This window comes from Nyctibius grandis, chromosome 13, assembly GCF_013368605.1.
Source record: "Nyctibius grandis isolate bNycGra1 chromosome 13, bNycGra1.pri, whole genome shotgun sequence".
Classification (NCBI taxonomy): Eukaryota; Metazoa; Chordata; class Aves; order Nyctibiiformes; family Nyctibiidae; genus Nyctibius; species Nyctibius grandis.
This window is the reverse complement of record NC_090670.1, coordinates 10,022,166-10,047,095: the sequence shown is the minus strand read 5'-3', so window position 1 is coordinate 10,047,095 and position 24,930 is coordinate 10,022,166. Positions and strand designations below refer to the sequence as shown.

At 47.6% G+C, this 24,930-nt stretch overlaps 1 protein-coding gene across 1 annotated transcript; it reads right to left on the bottom strand.

Moving 5' to 3' along the window:
- Positions 1 to 2,402: 2,402 nt before the first annotated feature.
- On the bottom strand, positions 2,403 to 24,330 carry FOXO4 (forkhead box O4). The gene is made up of 3 exons (XM_068412054.1): positions 23,932 to 24,330; positions 11,189 to 12,432; positions 2,403 to 7,820 (listed from the first exon to the last, which is right to left on the bottom strand). Exons 1-2 carry the CDS (start codon positions 24,328 to 24,330, stop codon positions 11,209 to 11,211), a joined length of 1,623 nt encoding a protein of 540 aa, XP_068268155.1. The 3' UTR covers positions 2,403 to 7,820; positions 11,189 to 11,208.
- Positions 24,331 to 24,930: the final 600 nt, after the last annotated feature.

Here is a 24,930-nt window from a genome sequence, read left to right as displayed (position 1 = left end):
GCTGGCAATGCCAGGGGAGACTGCCAGCCTCAGCTCCCCGGCAAGAAGAAAACATCCCCACGTGATCTCAGAGCTAGAAAGCAAGAGCTGAAGCAATCATCTACTCCCATCCCTGCAGACCCAGCAAAGTTACTGCCATGTCCCAAATAGGTCTTGTAGAAGATAGCTCAAGTACGGGGGATTGTGTTACTGTAGAAGCCTGGAAGGGTCTTGTTGATCAGACACTTCAGGGCTGTTCTACACCCACACCAGTAACTACAGGTTAGTTTTTGAACCCATGAGCTAGTCCTTCACCTTATCAAACCCCCCTGCTCCCCTCCTGTGCCTGGCCAGGCTGTGAAGCTGTTGCACTCACTGACACCCAGGCTTTGAGGCTTCCTGGGAAGGGCAGTGCAGGGACTACACCATTCCAGGTAAGCAGATGAGTCTAAGCCACGGGGCATGCCACGAGTCTGGCACCTTCAGCACTCAGGACCCTGCCCTGGTGCCCCTTGCACCCTCCATTTGCTTGGACTAAGATATTCTTCTCTATTGCTCTGTGCCTGGAAGGAGGAGAGCTGCCAGAGCCTGGGGTACCTTTCCTCTGCAGGAACCCTCCAGGATGTCCAGCACACCCACACAGGAGCCAGGCCAATGTGACCTTACCTGGAATTACTGAGGGGAGGATGCAGGCACACGTCCAAAACAGTCACCGAGTTTCTTGCAACAGCCTGTAGCAGAAAGGCGTACTGGCAGGCACAGCCAGGACTGCTTTTGTAACAGCCGAGGCGTCCCCAAGCTGCGTGGTGGTAGGAATGGTGTGTCCTAGCCTGCAGAGAACAGCAAGCCACACTGCAGCAATAGTTACTGTCACAGCTCCTACAGCCCACCCGTTAAAAGCCAGGCCTATGGCTGCTGGTCTTATCATAGCAGTAGAGGGCGAAAAAATAGTACATGGCACCTGGGGACAGACTGGCCTGCCAGGACAGCTCTGGAGCAGGCAGCGTGCACCCCACCATCTCCCCAATCCCCAGCCTGCCTTCCCCATGCACCAGCTACTCCACCACAAAAGCCACATGAAGCAGGGCAACAGACTTCCCCGCTGTGCTTTCACACACCACCTCCAACAGCACATACTGTTACGTGCTTGCAGGAAGCCCCAAGAAGTACCCAAAGAACAGATGAGGGACAGACAGTTCCCCTAAGGATCTCCTCCTAATCCCCCATTTTTGGAGACTGATTTAAATTTTGAAGCAAGAGCCTTAAGATCCCTTTCCAGAGTTACTTGCATTAACCATTTTAACACTATTATTTTTCAACTGTATTCTTTATTAGATAGTGAATATCGAGTATCCAAGGCTTTGAATGCAGGTTTTCTGGCTGAACGCATACTGTGCAATTTCATGAATTAGACTGTCTCCTGAGTAGTTTTAAAAACATCCCCAACTTGCTCTCCATGTGTCTAACCAGGCTAGTGGAATCTGTGCTCTACACTCCTTCCTCCATTTCTCTCTGATCTCCTTACCTGCCTCCACTCCAAAGCAACATGACTGAGGCTCTGAACCGGTCTCATCTTCTGCAAGACCTCTGCTGAGCTGTGGTGCACAGAGCACCCCCAGGGCAGAGGGGGACAGCACATTCTCCAGCCTCATCCCAGCTGCAAGAAGGCAGACCTGCTGGAATGACACGCTGTTTTGATTCAAGGGCTCCACCACATTCTTCACAAGCTGCTTCACTGGCTCAGACTGTATCTGCATTCCTACTTGGCTTTACATCAGGGAAGGACCCCTTAAGGTACCTAGCTGAAGCCTTCTCCTGCCCAGAGAGGCCTCTTACCCACTTGCACACCTCTGAGCAGTCCCAAAGAGTGACCAGCTCCTGGCTTCCACTGACATTCATGTCCCCTTTGATGGGCAGCTCCAAGCCATTATCTTCCAGTATCAGCAAATGCTTTTTCTGATAGAGGATTTGGGGTATGCAAGCCAAGATAAAAACTCACTCACATGTTCATCTGTCCTAATTAAGTGTCAGCATCTAACTGTGGATGTGGTGGCTGAAATAAAATGAATGGAGTAATCTTCTGCACTCAGGTCTAGCAGGGCCAGGAATGAAGGGGCCAGGATGACTCTAGACTCATCCTGCATAAGTTAAAACTCCCCAGGGTCAGTTTTAGGACTTGGCAACCCCATGGGTCCCCACACAGTGCTGACAAGTTGTAACAAGGGGCTCTACACACTGCAGAGCACACTGGAGCCTTTGTGGGCTGTCACACTGTGACCCTTCCACCCTCTGGCCAGCTAAGTGGCATTTCACCCAGGGGTTGCCCTAACAGGTGAGGAGGGCAAAGGAAAGAAGCCAAGGGCAAGGAAAAAATAACTGGTCCTCTCCAGGGAAACAGAACAAACTGCATGAGACACAGAGCAGAGGATTACAGGTTTTTATTTGTCAAACATTCCCCCCTAGTCTAGCACATTCTACAGTCTTGCTAGCACAGATGGTAACAAAGAGCCTGCAATGGTTCAGAAGTTACACTGCTACAGAGAGCAAACAAAAGCAGAGATTTATTATGTAAAAAAATGTATTGTGAGAAATGGGTGAAAGAGTGCAGACGGCATGGGGTGGAAACTATGTCAGCTAGTGGTGCCTGCCCTGTGTGCAGATGTCTGTGCTAGCAATGCAGAAACCCTGCCTGGGATCGCACCAGGTGAAGACTCCACTGTGCTGGAAGCAGCATTTCACAGAACCATCCCCATTGCTCTTAGGAAGAAGGCTCCTTTCAGAAGTAACCTATCTTCTACGTAGTGAAACCTCTCAAGACACCTTGGGGAGCACCACAGGGTAGCACACCACCAAGCACCACGGCACCAGCTGTGAACTTCCCCTTCTACCACACACCATAACACTGCCTTAGCCAGAGAACCATAAATGCAACACCATCAGGTCTTTCACCATCAGCTTCTGCTACCTCTTCTCCCTGCTTTACACCACCAGATTAGATGTGATTTTTATTCCATCAGAGATTGTTTTCCATTGACTACAGACACATCAGGGTGCACGGAGAGACATAAAGGCTACTGAAGAGAGGGGATCCCTTTCTTGAAGGGTGAGCAACTGTGGTGATGGGTTACCACATGCTCCCAAGCTTTCACATGGTCAGATCTTTCAGGCTTTAGGAGTCACCTCTTGCTTGCTTTTCCCCACATTAATTAGAATATGTTTTTCATTAGACATGCAACTGAGGCAAACCTTAAGCTATTCCTGTTCATGCTCATGTCCCAAAGTTGATTGATTTTTTTTTTTTTTATAATGGGTCCAAACTTGCACATTATTTTGGTGACAGACCAGGCCACCACTCCTAAGGCACTCCTACCCGTGGCACCAGACATGGGTTTCTCATTCCTGGAGCAAGGCTATCCCTGAAGCATTTGAGTGTGGCTATAAATAAGCAACTAAGTAAGAAAATTAACAAATGATGATCTACATAAAAGCTTTCTAGGCATTTCCTTTGGAAAAGCGGATTAGTGCTACTTGCTTCTAGTATGAGCCTTGTTTATGAATACAGCCGGGCTCTGGAACGCTCCCACTGCTTTCATTCCTCTCACTTACCAGGATGATTTAACTGCTGTTTTTAAAGCAGCACAGGGTAGGAGATGACATGTTTTTATAGACACACCAACAAGGAAAATGAAGGGCTCCAAGCAGCTTTCAATATTCCAAGCTCTCACAGGAAGCTGGGAGCACAGTAAAATATGCTTAAGTTATAAAGAAAGCTCAAGCAATTTGCTAAACCCAGGTGTAAATAAAAGCAGCAAGTCTGCCTCCTAGTAGGCTCCATGGGCCTAGTTACCAGAATACTTCGTGGCCCAGAGCTGCATGGTGGCTTCACGCTGTGAAAGATGGCATTTGATCCTCTGGAGATGAAGAAACTTGTTACCCAGGCTTCGTGAGGACAAGGAAAATGCACACAGTGCAATGTAAGGCTTCATGCCAAGAGTCCCCTGCCCACTCCCCTCAGGCACTTACCCAGGAGCATCCCTCCACATGTCACTGGCCCCTTCCCTCCCCACCCAGCTCACAGCTGCTCTCGAAATCCCAGCCCAAACCTTCATTAGAGCAAAAACTAGCCCACAAGTACGGGGCCTGCAGTGCTAACACAGAACAAAGATCCAAGACACTATCCTGAACGCAGCAGCAGTCAGTAGCAAACACTTTGGGCAACAATACAAAAAACCAGACAAGTATTGAGCAACCCCCTGCCAGGTACAGCCTTCAGCAAGCAGTAGTTTAGGAACTTTAAAGTCTCCTGTGTCCTGTGAGGAAATATCCCAGGCTAGAAAAGCTCAAGATTTATGAAAAGGAAGTTATTTGAGAAGGGGCTGGAGAACTCCCAGATTCTCTGCATCCCTGCCTTCCATGCCCATGATTCAAGCTATTGTGCTACACATACAAACGAGAAGCTAAGTCGCTTGCCTGAGCCTGCAACTTTACATTCTTGGTTTACTGAGCACTCCCGCAGCACTGTTAGTCTTCCAAACACCATCCTCAGCACTGGTGCACTCTCAGGCTTCTTCAACCACTGCCAGCTCCTGTTGTGTTGAGGAGACAGAGAGCACCTGCATGGACCGCCACAAGACAGAGATGTCCACTGTCAGCACACTGGTACAGCAGGACTCCAGCCAGAGGTGCTCCTGTCTCCAGTGCTGTCCCCAGGACAGGCGATTCCCCAGGAGTCTGGCCTGGGAGTATGGGGGGGGAAAAAAAAAAAAAAAAAAAAAAAAAGATAGGTGCTCTATTGCTTAATAAAAGGACAGGGTCACTTATGAACTCACACTGTAGGGCACCAACCATGATGAGCCTTGGTGTACCTGGGCTGCAGCTCCTTCAACTGGAACGGGTTGAGGACATGTACTAGCTGAGAGCATGCGAGATCTCCCTGGGACATTACCCAAGTTTTCAGGGCCAGGCTCTCTGCAGCCAGAGACCAGCCCAGGTCCCCAGTGCTGTCACACCTAGGGGACACCCGGAAGACAGCACTTCTTCCCCACAGACCAACCCACCCAGAAACGGTTCAGCATGGATTTGCAGGTCTGAAGCACTAGTGACTAGTATTGTCCTTCCCATTGCTTTGGGCTCCGTTTTCATGAGAAATGAGCTAGATATTCACATATAACATGACCACACACAGCAGTGTCTTGTCCTTTGATACACGGCTGTGAAGCACAGGCAGCCCGTCAGCTTGCTCTGGAGATCATGGGATACATTTCCCCTAGGGCCCAAGCTGACAAAGTGGCATATTATGTGCCAAATTACACAAATCCCACCAGATCTATTAGCTGCAGCCCAGAATGGCCAATTCTTACGTGCGGCACATGCCATAGGTGTTTGTGGAAAGGGTATCTATCCCTTTGTGTAATGAACTAACTGCACCGAGAATGTGCATCTGTGACTCAAGTCTACAAGACCTGGGATCTCAGCTTAGGATCTGCGTTTTTGTTTGTTACAATGAGGTGTGGCCAGACATGCAGATTGTGGGTAAATTTGAAACATACCATGAGGTCTGCCATGAAGACAGCCCTCAAAGCAAAGGTTATCAAACTATTCAAAGGCTCTGATGGCAGAGCATGCTAAAGATAAGACTGTTGAAGACTCCTTCTTGCAGGTAACCAGACAAACCATTCCTGTTCCAATCTCCACTCAAATGAAAATGAAATGAAACCCATGAAAACAGAGCAGACAAGGTGGTAAAACAGTATGACTCATTGCACTGCATGATACAAACCTTCTGAACAGAAGCCACCACCACCTTCACAAAGGATCAGAGAGGTTTTCTGCCAGACCAAGCCTACCACAACACCATGAAAGCACCGTGTCTCACACAGATCCTGCCACTGCAAACACCAAAAAGCTGACAGGAACATGCCAGCTAATGCTCTGAACTAACCTCTTGACTCCTAGCTTCTGTCCTGCAAGACCAAAGAGATATGGCAGGATCCCAGGCACATCCCCAAGGATGTGCCTACAGGCTTCAAGTTCCCCAGCAGTAGCAGAAACTTCAGCAAGAAAACAAAAACCTTTGGAAACCCAAAAGCGAGCTACCAAATACAACCAATCGTGCCCTCCATAAGGGCTACCCAGAGTGTCAGCAGATCTAGCATGATCCAGTCCACACCATCATCCTAGCAGACTAGGGAATCTCTCTTATGTATCAGCTGCAGTCCAGCTACTTAAGGGATTAGCTGAGAATGAGCACGCTGTTAATGATTAGCATTCCCTAACATCATGCTTTTGGCTTGGCGGGAGCGCCCAGTCGAGGAACGAGCCTGAGCAGCTGTGGCTGGATGCCATGCCACGCAGGCACCTTCTGCCTGTTCTGGGGAGAGCAGCCATTCCCCAGTTACACTGTGGTGCCCTTGCCATTTTTTCAATGACATTTTCAGCTTCTTGGCCCAAAATGCCTTAGGCATGTCCCCTCCCATACTGTAGTGTTACCTGGTATCAAGGGGACAGATGCAGGAAATGTGGTTTTTTTTAATCCAATAATCTCATTTTCAATTAAAATATATAATATATATTTAAAAAGTTTAGAAAAGCTTCTATGTCATTTGCAGCTACTTTTACATATAGATTACAATAATGTACAACTCTTCCCCAAGGTGGTTTGAAACCACAGGGACCTGCCAATTCTTTCCCTTCAATCATATACATTATCAAACATCAAATGTGTTTGTTCCTAATACAGCTCCAAAAAAGAAGTCTGTCACCGGTACCTTCCCAGAGGGAGAGATGCCTAATACGCCTAATGGGGGCACACTTAACATTGGCTTCATATTCACTGTAGAAAGTTCCCAGATTAGTAAAAAAATATTTCATCTATAGAAAATGCCCTTCTGAAAAGCAACGAGGGCTCTGTTAAGGCCACGCCCAGGCTTTCCATTTCTCTGCTGTAGCAAGACAGATCAGAAACAAACCCCCAAATGATGCTTTTATGTCCCAGAAACAGCTATTAGCACCTGTGCTTATTTTACAGCAGCCTGGTGTACCAGGAAAGTGCCGAGAACAGCATAGGGACTTCTCAAAACATGCTTCTGATTCAATGGGGCTCAGCTGGCACAGTGAAAAACTCAATGTCCTCCTGTTCCATTCAGGTGGACAAGAGGAAGCCTTCTACACCATGACCACCACCCTTCCCTGCAGAATGATGATGGGTGCTCCAGAGATGGGCACACTGAAACCACCCCCTGAAATAGCAACCTCTTTTCCCACAGGGCTTCCACCAACAAGCTCCTTCCAATTCCTCTGCAAGTCTGTGGGATACCAAGTGCACATCTGGTGGTTTAATGAAAAAGTCCAACTACTTTGCCGCAGAGGGCAAGCCAAGTGAGAGCAGAGCCAGCCCTCCACCAGTCCGAGGCACTGCGAGACTTTCTGCCATAGCAGAGAGAGGATAGCCATTGAGAGATTCCTCCAGCAAACCCAACTCTTCACAAGGGAAAACGCTATTGCCTGGCACAGAGTCTTCTGGCCGAGGTTTTTACCAGGGCTCCTCTTTGGACACGTACAGTCCAGGGTTTCTCCAGGTGGTCCAAGGCAGGGTCAGGTTTGTAGGAAGAGCCGTGGCACATAACAGGATTATTATTTTTAAACTCTTCCTGTTGCAGCCAGATACTATTTTTAAACTCTTCCCATTGCAGCCAGATGCAGGTTGCCCCTTCTTCCCAGGTGGGCAGCACCTTCTGCCCAAGGCGTGGTGTGCAGGGAAACCGAATCCAACGTGCTCCATTCTTTTCTCTGCCAGGGGTGGGAAGTGAAGTCAGAACCCGATGTTCAAAACCTGAAGGACACTAGGAAGAAGAAAAATAGAGTGAATGGTTAGATCTCAGCTTCAGTGGGAATCCTGGATGCATAGACAGGGAGTTTATTACTATCCATCAGCCCCTGCTGCTCAAAGGATGCCAACTTCCAGCAAGGAACAAACACAGATCACAAGAGACCTTGATCAATGGAGAGTCAAGTGAAGGATGCAACTGCTCAGCTCCAAGCTTCAGAGTACAACTGAGACAGAAAGACAAAACAAAAGCACTCAGGTCAAAAGTAAGCACTCCTTCTGTAAGCTGATGGCACCAACAAAGCTCTGCAAGATAAGGTTTAGAGAAGGACTTAGCTAACACCAGAGGCGTTGCAGGAAACCAGCAAGGAAGAGGAAAATTACTCTTTACCTTAAGCAACCACAAATATCAATTGGTAGGGAGAAGACTAAAAAAGGGATTTTTAAAGATCACACACTAAAACCGCTTATGTTCATCTCACCCACTTAAAGAAATCCTGCATCTACCTACAAATAATTAAACACTTCTAGACATCTCATTCCCCTGCAAGTCTAAAGATCCCTTCTCAGGTCTTCTGCCTCACCTCAACAAAGCTGCCACAACTCGTTCAAACAAGCCTTGGAATAGGTCTAAGCAGACTGCTGGTTTTGGCTGGGGTAGAGTTAATTTCCTTCATAGTAGCTACCATGGGGCTGTGTTTTGGATCTGTGCTGGAAACAGTGTTGATAATACAGGGATGCTTTCATTATTGCTGAGCAGTGCTTACACAGAGTCAAGGCCTTTTCTGCTCCTCACACCACCCCACCAGCGAGTAGGCTGGGGGTGCACAAGAAGTTGGCCAGGACAGCTGACCCCAACTGACCAAAGGGATATGCCATACCATATGGCATCATGCTCAGCATATAAAGCTGGGGGAAGAAGGAAGAGGGGGGACATTCGGAGTGGTGGTGCTTTGTCTTCCTAAGTAACCGTTACACGGGATGGAGCCCTGCTTTCCTGGGGATGGCTGAACACCTGCCTGACGATGGGAAGTAGTGAATGAATTCCTTGTTTTGCTTTGCTTGTGTGTGTGGCTTTTGCGTTACCTATTAAACTGTCTTTGCTTCAATGCACAAGTATTCTCACTTTTAATCTTCCAATTCTCTCCCCCATCCCACCAGGGGAGAGGGGAGTGAGCGAGTGGCTGTGTGGGGCTTAGTCACCAGCTGGGGTTAAACCACAACACAGACTTAAGACACTGACATAAAACCTCCACCACAGGTCTATGACCCACTTTGGAAGGCAGAATAGCAAGATAAATGTAGGGCATCCAATCAGTTGCGTCCAGTAATAGTGAGCATGGAATAAGCTTGTGGAAAGGGAAAGAAGCTACAAGAGGGAATCGGCCCTGAACAAGAAAAGATAGTAACTTAAAACAGAAGCCAGAGCAACAGACTACTTTGGGAAACCGCAAGTTGATGGAGGTTTTATTTATTTACTAATGTTCTGGTAGACAAAGTACAATGTTTGGACCAAAGGGAATTAGAGCACAGCAAGAAAATCATGAATCCAGAGCATGCTACGCAAGGGATAAAGAGTCTCATGTCTTCCCAAGTGCTGCAGAGACTAAGTACTTATTCTTAAAGATCTTCTCTTGCCTACAAAGAGAAATATTTCCCCAGCTCCAGTTTCATTCTGTCTGTTCAAATCACAGTGTCATCACTGCCATTTATTGATCAACAGTTTTTGCTTGGCGCTACAGCTGTAACTGACCCAGAAGGCTACAGGTTAAGCCAACAGTAACTACTCAGGACAGCTTTAGGTCAGTGATCACTTAGAGTAGCTTTTGACAATGTGAATTTAACATGGAAAAAACACATTCATAGAAACGATATGAAAGGAAAAAGCCTGACACACTGGAACAATATGTTACTAATAAATGAAATCCTAAGCAGTGTGGTGGGACTTGGAATAAGAGGGAGTTAAATTGTGTTTACAAAGTCAATATATAGTGGTGTATCAGTATGCTCACAGGGTTTAAGTACCACCGGCTCAAAGGACAGCATTTCGCTTTGTCTAGATCCAAGACACTTGTCTAGAATGGCTGTACTGGGGCAGAGCAGAAAAATATTTAATATCTGGTCTCCAGCATGAACAGCAGCAGAAACCATCAGAAAATTTAGGTTGAAATGGCCTAGTCCAAACTACCTCCAGGTTACTCAGGTGCCTAGGAAAGAGTATTAAGGTCAAGTACATGATAATTTCACTCAGTCTCCATCATTCTGAAGCTCAAAGGCTTCCCACAACTGAAGCAATATCTGCAATTTGCCCTTACTTCTGCCTGCTCAGCTGGCCCATATTAGGGGCTGAATTTGCAACACTAACAAATACCAACCCTATCTGCATCCTAAACAGGAAATATTCTTGGCAAGGCTTCCACTTTCCAACCAATACCCAGCCTATGCTCCAGTCCATAAAAGAAACTGTCCATTTTCTGTTAGCTAACTGAGCTCCAAGTGTGAAGCATGCCTTCAGCTCCACGTGTCTAATTCTTCAACTGCCTCAGTGGTTAAGGAGCTTCAAATCAGAGTGTCACACCCTCAGAGAATAAGACATTTTTAACTCTTGTTCTCATATACACTAACTGACTCTAGAAATTTTTGTGCAAATATGAAAGATCCCTGAAGAGGCAGCTTCATTGTGGATGGGATAGCACTAACACATCCTTCCTCCTTCCATCTCCATCCACACTGCATACTCCCATTTCCCATTCCAATAATGGGTACATACACAATTCAGTAGTTAACGCTGACAAACCAGCTTACCAGACTTTACAGACACTATCCCAGATAAGGGAAGGGCAGAAGATCTGATAACTGAGAGTAATTGTGTCCTGCTACACACAAGGCAAAGTAGGCAGCCATGACACGGACACACTTTGCAACTACACATACTAGAAAATTTTGCAAGGATAACAACAACAAACTGCATAGAAACACAGCATGTGCTTGGCACAGTTCAACCGTTCTGTATATACAGGATCATGTGTTTACTTATGGAATCAGCATATGCTGTCATGTCAACTTCAGAGCTATTGGCATTGCATGGCAGAGACCGACATCCTGTAACACAATCATCTTTGGTAATGAGACCACAGGAGTTTCATTCAGGTTGCTGCTCTACTCCATAAAGGAGCTTACTACCTGATAAGTTGAATCTACCTACCTTTACACAGCTTTTTCTCCTTCTAAAAGGGAATGTGGTTCTCCCAGAAGCTTTTTCCTCAAAGAACACCTGTACTTCCAAAGAGGTACCTTTAACTGCTGCAGAGTTAGGCACAGGAACCATCACAGACAGGGCTGTTCCCACTATAGAGATGTACTATTTTACATAACTACACTTACCTTTTTTTGTGCTCCTGAAGTTAACTTGGTACCCAGGTATGGTTGGAGGCCTGCGAGGTGCTGGGATAGCTGGGCGTAGACAGAATGGGTTCAAAATTAAAGTCCAGTCCTTCTCCATCCATGAGTTCACTGTTGATTATGTAATCCATATCACATTCAAGGTTCTCCATGTACATGTCAATGTCCAGGTCAATGGGCAGCCTGTCCTGGTTCAATCCCAAGGGAGCAGGGCTAGTAGAAGAAAGAAGCAGTGGAGTGCCCAGCTGGACTGACTGGGCAGTTGTTGCAGAAACTGGAGCCTTCAAACTGGTGATGCTGGCAGTGTTTTGAGGAGATGTTACTATGGGAAGTGTTGATGGCAAAACACTGGCACCAACTGGTTCTGCCTGCTGCTCTGTAGGCTTTCCTCGTGAATTGCCCGAGCTCATCTTACTCTGGGCAGCTTGTCCACCTAGAAGCAGAAGAGTTCGGCTGCTCATCCTGTTACCAGTCTGCGGGAGAACTGGATCCACCTGAGTCATCATAACATCCCTTGGAGGTGGAGAGCTGGGTGTCAGAAGAGCTTCCAAGGTCTGAGGGCCAGAGAAATGGCTGACAGAACTTTGCAGCGAGATATCAACAGGGTTAAACAGGGAATTGCCAAAAGTAGTGGTCTGACCAGCTGCATTCGGGCTCCGCAAGGAAAAGCTGGAATCTCTCTGGATCTGACCACTCGAGGCAGATTGCTGGGTAGATAACACAGATGAGCTGGGAGACATCAAATTTAACCCATCGATGAGCTCAAGCTCCTCAGTCACAGTTGGTGGAACATTGCTGGATGCACTGGAGTACACTAGAGAAGGAAGCAACTCTTCATCGTTGAGGTCGTCCTGCTCCGTCAGGATGGGAGAAAGCCTTGCACTAATGGTGCTTGCATTGGAACTGGTTCGAGGCCGGAAGGTGTTCCACACGTCAGAGTCCTCATTGCTTCTTGAGGACGGGCTCCCAGGCCACTTAGGGAACTGGGAGCCAGGACTGTCAGCAGTGGATTCTGGGGCAGACTGGAGAGGAGGCTTCTTTTTGGATGCTTTACCTCTGACTTTTGCGAGTTTGCTGCTATTGTCCATGGAGGCAGCTCTTCTTCTTGGTGCTTTTCCACTTTTACCACCCTCAGGATTGAGCATCCACCAAGAACTCTTTCCTGTGGCTTCATTATGGACTTTAATGAACTTGCTGTGCAGGGACAGGTTATGTCTAATAGAGTTCTGAAAAAAAAAAGTAAACATACAAGATATGAGGACCTGACAGTTGACACACCTCCCACCTAGAAACCTCACAAGCATAAACACATTCAGACAGCATCCAGAGAAGAAAGTTATAACAAAGACCTAAGCATAAAAAACTGCTATTTCTGCTTGAACATGCTTGACTGCCCTAGCAAGCAGTGCCACGTCTCACTGCAGCACCAAGCGTGAAACTACCATGACAACTAGCAGTTTCCAACTAACAAAATACTAACACAAAAGAACTTTACAAGACCATACAGAGTCTGCAAAAACTAAGCACACCACAGAGCAAGTAAGCAAATTCCCAAATGCAGCTTGCAATTTGAACATGAGCCTAACTGAGGTTGAGCTAATGCTGCTCCCACCCTTCTGCCAACCCTATCAGCCAGCATAAGCCTGGCTGAAGTTTTCAGTTTTTATATGGCTAGCTTTCAGTCAGATTCGAGCACAGCATAGCAGGGAATCAAATAGACCAGGTAAGGAGAAATGGCAACATACTTCTAATTTAGTATGCCCATTACCATCTTCATCCCAAAACCAGAGAAACAAGAGAGAAATTTTGTAGAACAAGAGTCCTAGTAATTCTGGAGCCTGCCAGCCTCACTGTGCAAAGAGGCAGTACACTTTCCCCTGTGCTCATTTCTAATGGGGTAAGATGTTCAGCGGAGAGTGAACTCCCACACAGTAGATGCCAGTTTTAGCCTCTCCCACCTTTCCATTTGACAAGGCACACATTCCTTGCCTCTCCCAACTCCCTTCTTTTGGTTTAGCTTCACTAGAAACCTCCGGCTAACATATGTGTACACCATCATCAAAACGAATTTTCATCCTGCAACTGATAAACTCCCCAGTATTTTAGAAACAGCACGCAATAATCTCATTGTTTGAGCAGATTCTCCATAAACTTCCCTTGAGCCCTGTGTTGTGCATTTGTTTGATATCTGCATTTAACTTGTTCAGATGGTTGAATTACACATCATTAAAAGGTGTTACACTGGTAGCATAACAGTGGTCCAAAAGCAACATCTTTTTCATATAAATTAAAAGGTATTTAGCAGCCTTCAGCTTTCATGCATGCTCTTTTAATTCTGATCAAAGTTAACTGCTTTTATCATCCTTTCCCACCACCTCTGAACACAGTTCTTTCCTGCCTGCTGCTTTCCCTCTCCCCACCCTTTTCCTCTCAGACAAGTCCTCACCATGCTAATTTTGGCCAACTCACCAAAAGTACTATCCTAGAACGAAGCAGATGTAGATAAACAATACAGGCAAAGTGGAAAGTTTTCATGGAGAGGGAAGGAGGAGATGTGAGAATCATTCTGCATTAGCTTTCATTTTAACCTTTGGCTGTTGAGGACTTGGAGAAGACTGGCTGCTTGTTGTGATCAGTATCAAAGCATTCATATGCTTTTACTCAGAGAGCTCCCCAAGAGTTACTGCAGAGCCAAGGCCTGATGGAACATGTGTCAGTCAATGCTCTTACATAGTTTTATTATTTGAGTTGTTCACAGTAATAGCTATACAACACTCCTGCCTGGCATCTTCTCTAAATAAAGCTTTCTTCTCCTTCAAGTCTCAAAAAAAGTAATTTAGACTGGTATCCTGTCTCCTGCTTCCATTTCCAAAGAATCTCCCCTCCTTTTCCCAGGTAAACGTGCATGACTGAATGCATACTGCTGCAGCAATAACAACCACTAGCTTGTCACTAATAGTTCATCTTTTCTCCAAAGTAATCTGTGAACTCATTATGACATCCAAGCCCATCAGGAACGACCCAGGAAGCTTGTACACACAGTACACCTTTGGAGTCTCATCACCACCCATGTATTAGCTCCATTTACGAAAATGGATTCAATAGGTTCAGGATTTCAAAATTTCACAACTTACTATATTCTGTTTTCTTCTCATGCATGGCTGTAGCCAGGTATTAATTCCTGTGTCAGCCAAAGCACAATGCACTGGTGCAAGCATTTCAGCACTGGTGCAAGCATTTCAGCACTGGTGCAAGCATTTCAGCAACACCCAAACCTCAAGAAAATTAGCACCACTTCGGGTACTGTAAGTGACAAGTTTAGTAACTAGTTTTCTAGTTTTTTGGCCAAAAAGCAACTTGAAACAAGACATCTTGGAATAAGACTAGGATTCACATGAACACAGATATGTGAAGCCTAGTACATTTTATGAAAGTCTCAAAGTGCTTTTACATGTTACTGCTCAAATGACATAATGGCTAATAGCTGTAGAAGCTGTAGAAACAGATAATTGCTGTACCACTCCTTCCTTCCTCATCTTCAAACTCTCCTCCTCCCATAACACAAGCCTCTGTGACCCTATGAGCTGGTTCAGAGAGCTAACCCAACTGAAAAGCAGCCCTATCCTTCCTTGAAAATTACTTTTCCTGCCTTTTATCTCTGCCTGTTTTTTGAACTACCTCACTGTGGGGGTCAAGCACCGAAAACTAAGGAAGAGAACACAATGTGTGGTTGGAGGCAGGGCAAAAAAACTCAAGCACTTCTTACATTAGGGTTAACTGCTATCAAAACTGCAATGCCTAAATTATCACCTTCGCACCTCTCCTGCAGACTCTGCGAGGCAGCTCACCACCACAGCCACAGCACCCAGAGCCGTAACACACCTGCATGACTGAGCTCACCTGCGTACTGGAGACTCAAGTCTAGAGAGTCCCAAAATGCAACTGAACTGATGTACCTACCAGCTTGGGTGCTGTGAGACAGCACAAGAGATTCATTCACACTTGCATGCCACATGCTCCCCAGCACAAGAATGCCATCTGCTAGAATGATTTAATACACCTAACATATGGAGGGCACCCTCAAATCTCATTGAGAAAGTAAAAGACAAATCAGTTATGCTAAAATAATCACAGAACTCCAGGTCAAACCTGACAGGAGAGGAAACGACAGAGTTCAGTCACCCAGGCAACCCTGACGTATTTCCTTGCTCAATGTTAAGCAACTCAAACCAGAAACATACAGATGACATTAACTTTTTAGATGCTCAGCTTCAGCAGTGCAGAAGGGTCACAGTTGGTCTGAGTACCTGCAATCCACACAAGTTCTTGGCTCTACAACATTTTTGACCATAAGGAAGCATGACCTGAAGGAAGAGGCACAGGCAGGAATCCTTCAAATCCTTAGGGACCTCTTCAACAACTAGTTAGGGGTGGTTATTGCTGTTTATTGAGATATCTTACAGAGGTTCTTATGGCTCTATGTTAAGTATTGCGGTGAAAAAAACGCCAACCTGTCTCTAATCCATCACAGATCAAAGATGATTACTGTAAACCACATTCAGACAAAACCATTCTGAAATTAATGACAGATATTAAGGAAAAAAATAAAGTTTGGCATTTATTGTACACTGAAGGGTGAACCATTCACCAGGTCCCAACCACTCTGTGTACAAGCTAGGATATATGAACCAGCCATAGAAGTGTGGCTAGCAGCATACACACACTACTTCCTAAGTCTCAGTTACCACAACATTAAATCATCTTCTTTGATAAAATCTCCTAGACCTATTTAAAGGACAGGAACACTCCTTGCCATCATACCAGGCCTCCCCCCACACCAGTGTCAGTGCTGCTGTGGACCCTGCCCAGCACTGAACAGTGCTTCAGTCTCAGGATGGGGAATTAGCCATGGGAGCTGGCAGCACAACCATATCCCACCCGGTCAACCTTCTGGACAACTGCCATAGACACCATGATACTATGGAAAATGCACAAGCAGCTCATACAGAAGACAGAATGCCAGCAACAGCCTTTCCAGGGGACAATGCAGCTTTGTAGGTAAGGCTGAGGTTATCTACCATAAAACTGAAGTTTTACTCAGAGCAGGTCAGAACACTCAGGATGGTTTGTTTGGACTTTAAGGTTCCTCACACTAAAAACGAGCTTAAACTCACCCTCCTGTGATGCACTTTCTTCTAAGCACCAATGTGACAGGAGCAGAAGGAGGCTCTTGTGTCCTGCCCGGAGGAGCTCATCCATGCAGCAGTGCTGCATGAACTGTGACAGCAGAGCGCTCAGGGCCAAGCACAAGCTATCACAGAATCACAGAACGGTTAAGGGTTGGAAGGGACCTCTGGAGATCATCTAGTCCAACCCCCTACCAAAGCAGGTTCCCCTAGAGCACGTTGCACAGGGTCACGTCCAGGTGGGTTTTGAATATCTCCAGAGAAGGAGACTCCACAACCTCCCTCGGCAGCCTGTTCCAGTGCTCTGGCACCCTCCAAGTAAAGAAGTTCCTCCTCATATTCAGATGGAACTTCCCATGTTTCAGTTTGTGCCCGTTGCCCCTTGTCCTGTCACTGGGCACCACTGAGAAGAGTCTGGCCCCATCCTCTTGGCATCTGCCCCTAAGGTATTTGTAAGCATTGATAAGATCCCCCCTCAGTCTTCTCTTCTCCAGGCTAAACAGACCCAGCTCTCTCAGCCTTTCCTCATAAGAGAGATGCTCCAGTCCTCTGATCATCTTTGTAGCCCTCCGCTGGACCCTCTCCAGTAGTTCCTTGTCTTTCTTGAACTGGGGAGCCCAGAACTGGACACACTATGCTGAGAAAGACACAAGAAACAGTAGCTATCCTTGAAAATTTTGTGCTTGCAAACATTTGCCTGGATTTTCAACCACTGATCCCTAGCACCATGGCCATCCTCCCAGGAAATGTCAAGTTTCTACTACGAACCACAGAGGCACCAGATTTCTTAACAAAAAGTCTCTCTCAAGAATGAGCAACAGGAAAAAAAAAAAAGCTATGCAATCACTGCAGCTGCCTGTAATACTCTCACTGCCTCGGAGGCATACAAAGAACATGGTCACAGCCCAGCGCAGGGCCATGTTCCAAAGCCAGGCCTATAATTGTGCTGAATTATCATTTGCCATGGCATTCTTGGGAGGCTGCAAGGGGAGAAAGCCCCGCCTGCTGCATTTGTCAGTGCCTTTCTCAGCACTCACCTGGCCACTTGGCTCTGAAGGCTTCACGAAAAAGTCTTCATTGCAGAGACTTTGCAAAGTTACGCTCCAGCAAGTAAACAACTGCTCCAGAGCCAGGGAGCTAAAACATTTCGCCAGCAATCCCCTTCCAGAAGGCACACGTGAGCACAGACGTCAAGCTCGGCAGACGGGGAGCTGTATCTTAGGAAGAACATTTTCCTTTCTGTAATCTGTCTTTGGGAGCCCGGAAGAAGAAAATCCTAGCTCTCTAAAAAGCAAAGACTGAGGTGATTTACAAGTTTACCAAGACAGGCAGGCATATACAACAAAAGCTGTTCAGCATTATTAGAGCAGAAGAAACTCGTTGGAACAAGTAATACCAGCAGCCCAGGAGCAGCCAGCTCCGAGGACTGCCTGGAAAATTAAGCCATGCTGCAAGGAATAATCTCTCAGCAAAGCCGCTTTCCAGAACAAACTGGCAGGGAGCAGGAAGAGCAGCAGCAAAATCTGCAGGTAATTTGATGGGCATTGCATGGGGCAGATGGACTTTTGCCAAAAGAAAAGCTCTCCCCCACTTCTGAGTGGGACAACTACACTCTATGAGGCTTCAAATTAAAAAAATAAATCTTGCACTTCCATACTTGTTCAGGGCATTACACCTTGTTTGAGAGAAGGGGCTGTTAACATCACTTTAACAGGGGCTAAGTATACATCACTTCATTGCAATGGTGGGCCCTCACAATGGTTGACCACTCACCAGTAAGTTTTATCCCACCTGAAAAATAGGACACTTGGTGATCCCACACTCACACCATCATCCTGCTCCTACGTGCTGCCACCAGCCTCATTTTCCATACCCAGCACTTCACTGTCCTCCTGTCCACAACACCCTGCCATGCCTAGCTGCCTGCCTTCCTCCCTCCTCACCAGGCCCTCACCTAGGCCAGACTACTTGCTGTGGCCAGACCATTTAATGACTAATGCAATTAAAAGGTAAAAGATACTTTTAAAAGAAAGACTGATGGACAAAAGCCACCTGTGCTCCTCAGGTTTCCATGCTAGACTCTACACTACAGCCTCTGAACAACCGTCATTCAGCTTCTGTTCGTTATTTCCCCTCTGCTTTAAAGAAACTCAGCTAGGTTGTCAGCAGCTGGGACAGAGAACATCTCCCTGCTGCCAGGACTAAGCACATCGCTAACACCACATGAATGCATTTGGGGGCATATGAGGTAATGGCAAGAGTCCAGCAGTTTCCACCCACCCCCAGCTACTCTGGATTCGAACAGTGCCTTGCAGGGCAGCAACTTCCAAGAAACCAAAATAATCCCAATTTAACAGAAAGCAGCCCCTACAACACCACTAAAGATTAACTGGACTTAATGTAAGTACCAATGATGACAGCAATGACATCACTATTCCAATTCAATTTAAAATGCGCAATTCTTCATTTTTAGTGTCGGAAGGTTTAACAGGGAATTGTACAATTTCAGGCATGTGAATTTAGGAGTAAACACTATGGGCTTTCTCAGCATGGTCAACAGAAAGTAGCCTTCTTTCTTCACAGACTGAGGCCGATGGCTCTGAGCAGCAGAGAGACCCAGACTCTAGACTGAGCCTTCCCTATGCACGAACCTGCACGAGGCTGGGCAGAACTATAGTTTGCTCAGAGCTAAGATGCTGAATTTAAATTTTATGTTTCCGTTTGCTTTATGGCATCAAGTCAGTTACACCTCAGTGAGCAAAGACAGGTAAATATTTTGAATGTCTTCTCAGATCATGATCTTGAAATTACCATTGTCAAAAGCAAACCTGTGTTAAGCGCTGCCACCAGATGTTCCTTTCAAGATAAAGGGTTTCTTTGTGAAATTAACGCAAGCTCTCCTACTAGTGATTTGGGCCCTTACCTGTCCATGTTAGGATGCTACAATTCTGACAAGTCTAAGCTAAAAAGTCTTCAAGGATAGAGAGATACTCCAGCACAGTCCAGATGGATATAAGCAAACAGCTAATGTGACTATTTTAGGAACTGATCATTGCTTTTTTGTAGACCTGACTACAGAAAAAACCAAAAGCTGGCTGAACAGCAGTCAACATGCCAATGAACAATAACTTTTCATCTTTACCAAAACAAGTGTCCACATAATTTTGTATCCACTGAACTGGAATTTATTTGCAAGGCGTTAAGGACAACCTGGCAGAACCTACCAGTTGCGGCACAGCAGAAATAGTCCAGAGGATGGACAGGCTTGCTTATGTCTGCTGGCCTATTACTCTCTCATGGAGGAACAGCTACTCCAACCTGAGGGAGCTCTATGCATGCTTTGCCAGGAGGTCAGATATCCTCAGCTTTGGGAGGGGCCGGGGACCTTCAGAGCCAGCACCATGGCACGGGAAGCCAGTGAAGTCACTCTATCATCATAAACCCATCAAAACCCCAATTCCGTTGCAGGGTACATGCAAGAAAGCAGCTGATAGCACTCAGCCAGGTCTCCTGATCCATCTGGTCAACAGTTTACATCAACTACGGGTAATACGCATATAACACAAGCATGGAATGGAAAGGTTTAAAGTAAAATGCTGCCCACTGTAATGAAGATTAGGAGCTACCTGAGTTTCCAGATGGATGACACCTTCTGTTTCAGACAAGCAGAATGCCTAGTAATTTTTAATTTGTAATACAGCTACTTGAGTTGTTGCACATATGTATATGTATACGTGTACACATTCGAATCAAAAGTGAACGCCAAGTACCAGAATGCAGAGGTGTGACTTCAGCCTCCTGTAACTAATGCAATACTGCAAATCATTTGTTCTTTCTTTTACATTGCACGCATAGGAAACGTCTGATTTTTGCTTCAGTGAAGTGCCTTTGGAGGGTGAAAAGGATGGTTTTGAAGTCCATTCTTCCTACAAAGGGAAAGACAACAGTTTTGGGAGAATACACAGAATGTTTCACTGAGAAAGACTAGTCCTTAACGTTGCTCCTCACTGTGCCGAACTTGCTCATACTCATAGATGTGAGAAATGCAACAACCAGTGCAAGCTGCTTCAGCGGGGTTTGTGCACTTCTACTGTATTCAAAACCCTGAGCATCTTCCTCCCCCAAGTAATCTCAAAGCCAGAAGGAATTACCCTCTTATCCACAGAGCAGCTTGCAGAGCACCGAGGGGAGGATTACAAAGAAGCCCCGCGAAACACCCCTGCAAGAACACTTCTGCCTTTCAGGCTGGTTAATTCTTAACTTCAGCTGAATTACTGCAGGGAAGGGACAGACTGCACACCCAGCAAATCTGTCCTTCACAAAGCGCTTGAAGCGGTTCAAGAACAGCAAACACCACCTTCCTTGAAAACACAGATTCTTCCGGAATTCACAGAGGTTACACCCTGGCAGTCTGTAACAGTTGTATTTCCCTCAATTGTATAGTGCAGTAGGACAGCTGTAAAGTAATTATGAAGCAACAATGAGTTTATGGGGTTTATATTAACTAAAGTAGATTAAAAAATAGTTTTTAAAGACACGTTTATTTTAATTTTCCATTTAAAATTCTTTATTAGAACTACACTACATACAACTAGGACATATTATCAGTATGGCTCTGCCCAAACAACCCAGAAATACCAGAACTCTAGGAGTTGTAGTGCTATCTTAACATGCATCAAAATGCTATATTAGCATTTAGCAGCAGCTCCACATTTATTTCCTTTATCTAAACTAATTCAGTTCAAAACTGAGACATCAATAAAGCTAAGACAACTCATGAAGTTTTTCTTTTACTTTACAAATTAAAAAAAGATGCAAGCAGACCTTCACAGCTCTAAAAATACCAAGGAACAGTGAAAACAATAAACCAGGAAGGTCCATTCCTCGACTGAAGAGACATCTTTTGTTTAGTCAGTTTGTCTTAAATATAAACCACACACCTATTAAATTTGCTCCAAGTCCACAAAATCAAATTGAACTGATTTGATTGATTCCACATCTTTAAAACTGCAAATGGCTAACCTGCCTTCATCTAACGTACCTTGACGCAAATAGACTAAAGTAAAACAAAACCTCTTCCAGATCTCTATAACTGTATGTTAACATAAAGCAAGACTGGAAGTCAGAGCTCTGTGGTCACACATGATGGGGCATGCACCCTGCCAAGCCCTGCCAACAGGATTTGAGAGAGTGAGCAGGGAAGAAAATGGAGCACAGGGAATATACCACAGCCTCCCCTCGCCTCTCCTGGGCATGTAAGATTAACTGCATACCCCCTACACACCAACCCAACCTTTGACAATATTTGTTAAAAATGAAAACAAGTTTTTATGAGAATTTCCCCTGGCATTTAAACAGTTTCAACTGTATTTCTATCATGGTTTTCTGTTTGCTGGTTAAAGTCAAGGGTTTCAAACTGCTCTAATCATAAGGCAGGCTGATTCCCACCACAGCCACTGTCGTTCTGGCCCTCCTCATCTTTCCTGACAAGAAGGTTGTTCTCTTCCCCTACTAAAGCCAGCCTGAGTTAGTCCATTCCCAGGCTGAAAAACTACAAACAAATTTCACACTGAAGAGTCATCACAGAACAGCAACAGCATCTGAGCAGGGACCTCAACCCTTGTATATGCACAAATTCTCATCTCTGCCTTTCTGCAAGTTAAATCCAACTGTATGTTTCCCAGAAGTGATACATTATTAAAAAATAGAGTAAAACCAAAGACTGATGGTCCTGTTACACATGAAGGAATATAACAAAAGAACAGCCATACTGAAGTCTACCTATTCCAGCATCCAATTCAGCAGGACACTTTTCTATATTCCACCTTCCCCACAATATTTGGGAATGCACTTCAGAAGCCACACTGAACTTCAGTCTCAGGCACTACTGCCAGATACAGACACACTCCTGAAGAGAAAATGCAACAGATCTATAAACTGTCTGACAAAATAACGTGACTGCACACAGCAGCAGCAGGACCAGGACAGCACACCTAGCCTGAGGAAGCAAGAATCATCTCCCAGCGACACCACCAAATCTTCTGAAGAGAAAGAAAATGCATCCAAGCACTGCCCCAAAGCAGAATTTAATAAAAAGGATTCAACCTGCACAAGGGGGGGGGGGGGGGCGGGGGGGAAGAGTCCATTTTAGTCAAATTACATGACTCTCCAGGAACTGTCAGTGAGCCAGATAAATGGGAAAGGTGAAAAGTTTTTATTGACCTGTGCCAGCCGAAGCTGTGACAGCTGCATCTCTCTCACCACGTTCCTACCCTCTCTCAAGCAAACATTTGCACTCTTGCAACCACATGGTGTGCCACTTCAGAGAGCTGAGCCAGCTGAAAGCTAACCTACCAGAAAAAGCTATCCTTTTTTTTTTTTTCTTCAAACTTAACTCTCTGTGCTGACTTACTGCTTGGTCACACAGGCAGAGGAACGTGGGGCTGGAGTCACGGAAGCCCCAAACCACATTGGCTCAAGCTGCCGCAGAGCTGCAGCATGGACAAACACTGCAAACGAGAGCGTGGCCTAAATGTAATTCCAGTCTGCAGCGAGAGCAATAGATCACACTCTTTAGACTCCAGTCACCACGGCATCCACTGCGATATATCAGGACAGACTGAGGGACTGTTTTGTAAGCCAGCTCTCTCATCTCCCTTTCTCTTTGCCGGAGTTCGTTTTACTAAAGAGACTGGGAACACCAGGCTGCCACCTGCAGAGGATGGAAAGGGAGTTTAGGTCTTTTAATAGAACTTTGCGTGTGCCTATTTCCAGAGCAAGAGGGGAAGACAACGTTGAGACTCTGGAGCAGTATATTGCTTTCCCTTTTCCGAACTCCAGCAGAGGTCCCCAGTCCCAGCACTGGCACTGCTCTGGGACACAGCACCCTTTTCACAGGGAGCCTCTTGAAAGCCAAGAACGCCTGCTATGAAACAGTTATTTATATTGAGCTTCAGCACAGTCGGGTGACAACCGCAGCTTTGTATTTAAAAACCCTTCAACTGATGCTTCGTCTTGCACGGAAGCTTAGTTACAGCCTTTTAACTGACCCCCAGTTAAAAGTTTTCCTAGAAAACTTTCCAAACATAAAGGGTGCGAGGAGCAGCCTCACAGGGCCACGCCGTAACCACCCACCCAGAGAGGCCTGCTCCTCTCTGCTCCAGCTGCACAGAGCCGGAGCTTGGGCTGGGTCTGAGAACTCCACCCCACACTCACGGGCGGACAAACCCGTCCCAGCCAAGCAGCTTTCGGCAGAGCTGAACCCCAGGCCGCCGCGCTGCAGCACAGGGATTAGGCACTGGCACCGACACCGAGTGCGCAGAGCCTGGCTGGGGACGAGTAGCAACAGGTGAGCAGGGGCTGGGTGCGGGGAGGGCCGCTGGCCGGGGCGAGCGGCAGCACCAGCTCGGCAGCAGGGGAGCGGGATGGTGCCGCAGGCAGCCGCTCCTCGCCGGCCCGCAGAGCCCGCCCCGGCACACCGCGGGCGCCCCGCCGAAGGCCAGGCCCGTCCCTCCCGCCCCGGCCCGGCCCGTCGCGCACCTTCCAGCCGGCAGAGCTGTTGCTGTCGCCCTTGTCCTTGAAGTAGGGGACGGAGCGGACCATCCACTCGTAGATCTGTGCCAGCGTGAGCCGCTTCTCGGGGGCGCTCTCGATGGCCTGGCTGATGAGCTCGGCATAGGACTGGTTGCCCCAGGCGTTGCGCCGGGAGCCGCCCTTCCGCGCCGCCGTACCGCCCGCCCGCGCCCCCTCGGCCCGCCCGGGCCCCGCCGCCGCGCCGCCCGGGCCCTCCTCCGCCGCGCCCGCCGCGCCGCCTGCCTCCGCCGGCGCCGCCGGCAGCTCAGGCCGCGGCAGCGGCCAGGTGCAGGAGCGCGGCCGGCTCTGCGGCTCGAAGTCGGGATCGATGTCCGGCGGCGCCGCAGCGCCGCCCGCCTCCGCCATGGGCGCCCGCCTCAGCGCCACCGCCGGGTCTGAGCCGCTCCGCCGCCGCGCATGGGCCCGGCCCGCCACCCCTTTGTGAGACCCGGGGCCCGCCGCCGCCGCGCCGCTCTGTTTACCAGGGAGCAGCGCCGCGCCCTGCGCCTGCGCGCGCGGGGCACGCCGGGAGCGGTAGTCCCGACGGGGCGGTGGCGGGCCGCGCGGCCCGGCCGGCGGACTACAACACCCAGCGTCCCCCGCGGCCGAGGGGCGGGGGGTGGCCCCGCAGGGTGAGCGTGGCAGGCGGTGCGCCCGCGCGACTACAGCTCCCAGCGGGCGCCGCGGCCCCCGCGCTTACATAACCCGCCCCGTTCCGCGCATCGCCCCGGCGGTCTGCGGGCCCGGTGACCCCGGGCGGGGCCGCGCCCGGAGCCCCGCGGGGAGAACCGCTCCTCCGCCCGCACGGGAGCGCGCTGTAGCACTCCGATGTGTGGGGACCCGGGAGTGCTGCTCCCTCGCGCCGTCCTGTCACGGACACGAGCTCGCTTCCGGGACACGCCCCAGCGCAAGGCGTGACGGGCCCGCGCCCCGGTCCCGGCCCATTCGTTAGAACCGCGGCAACAA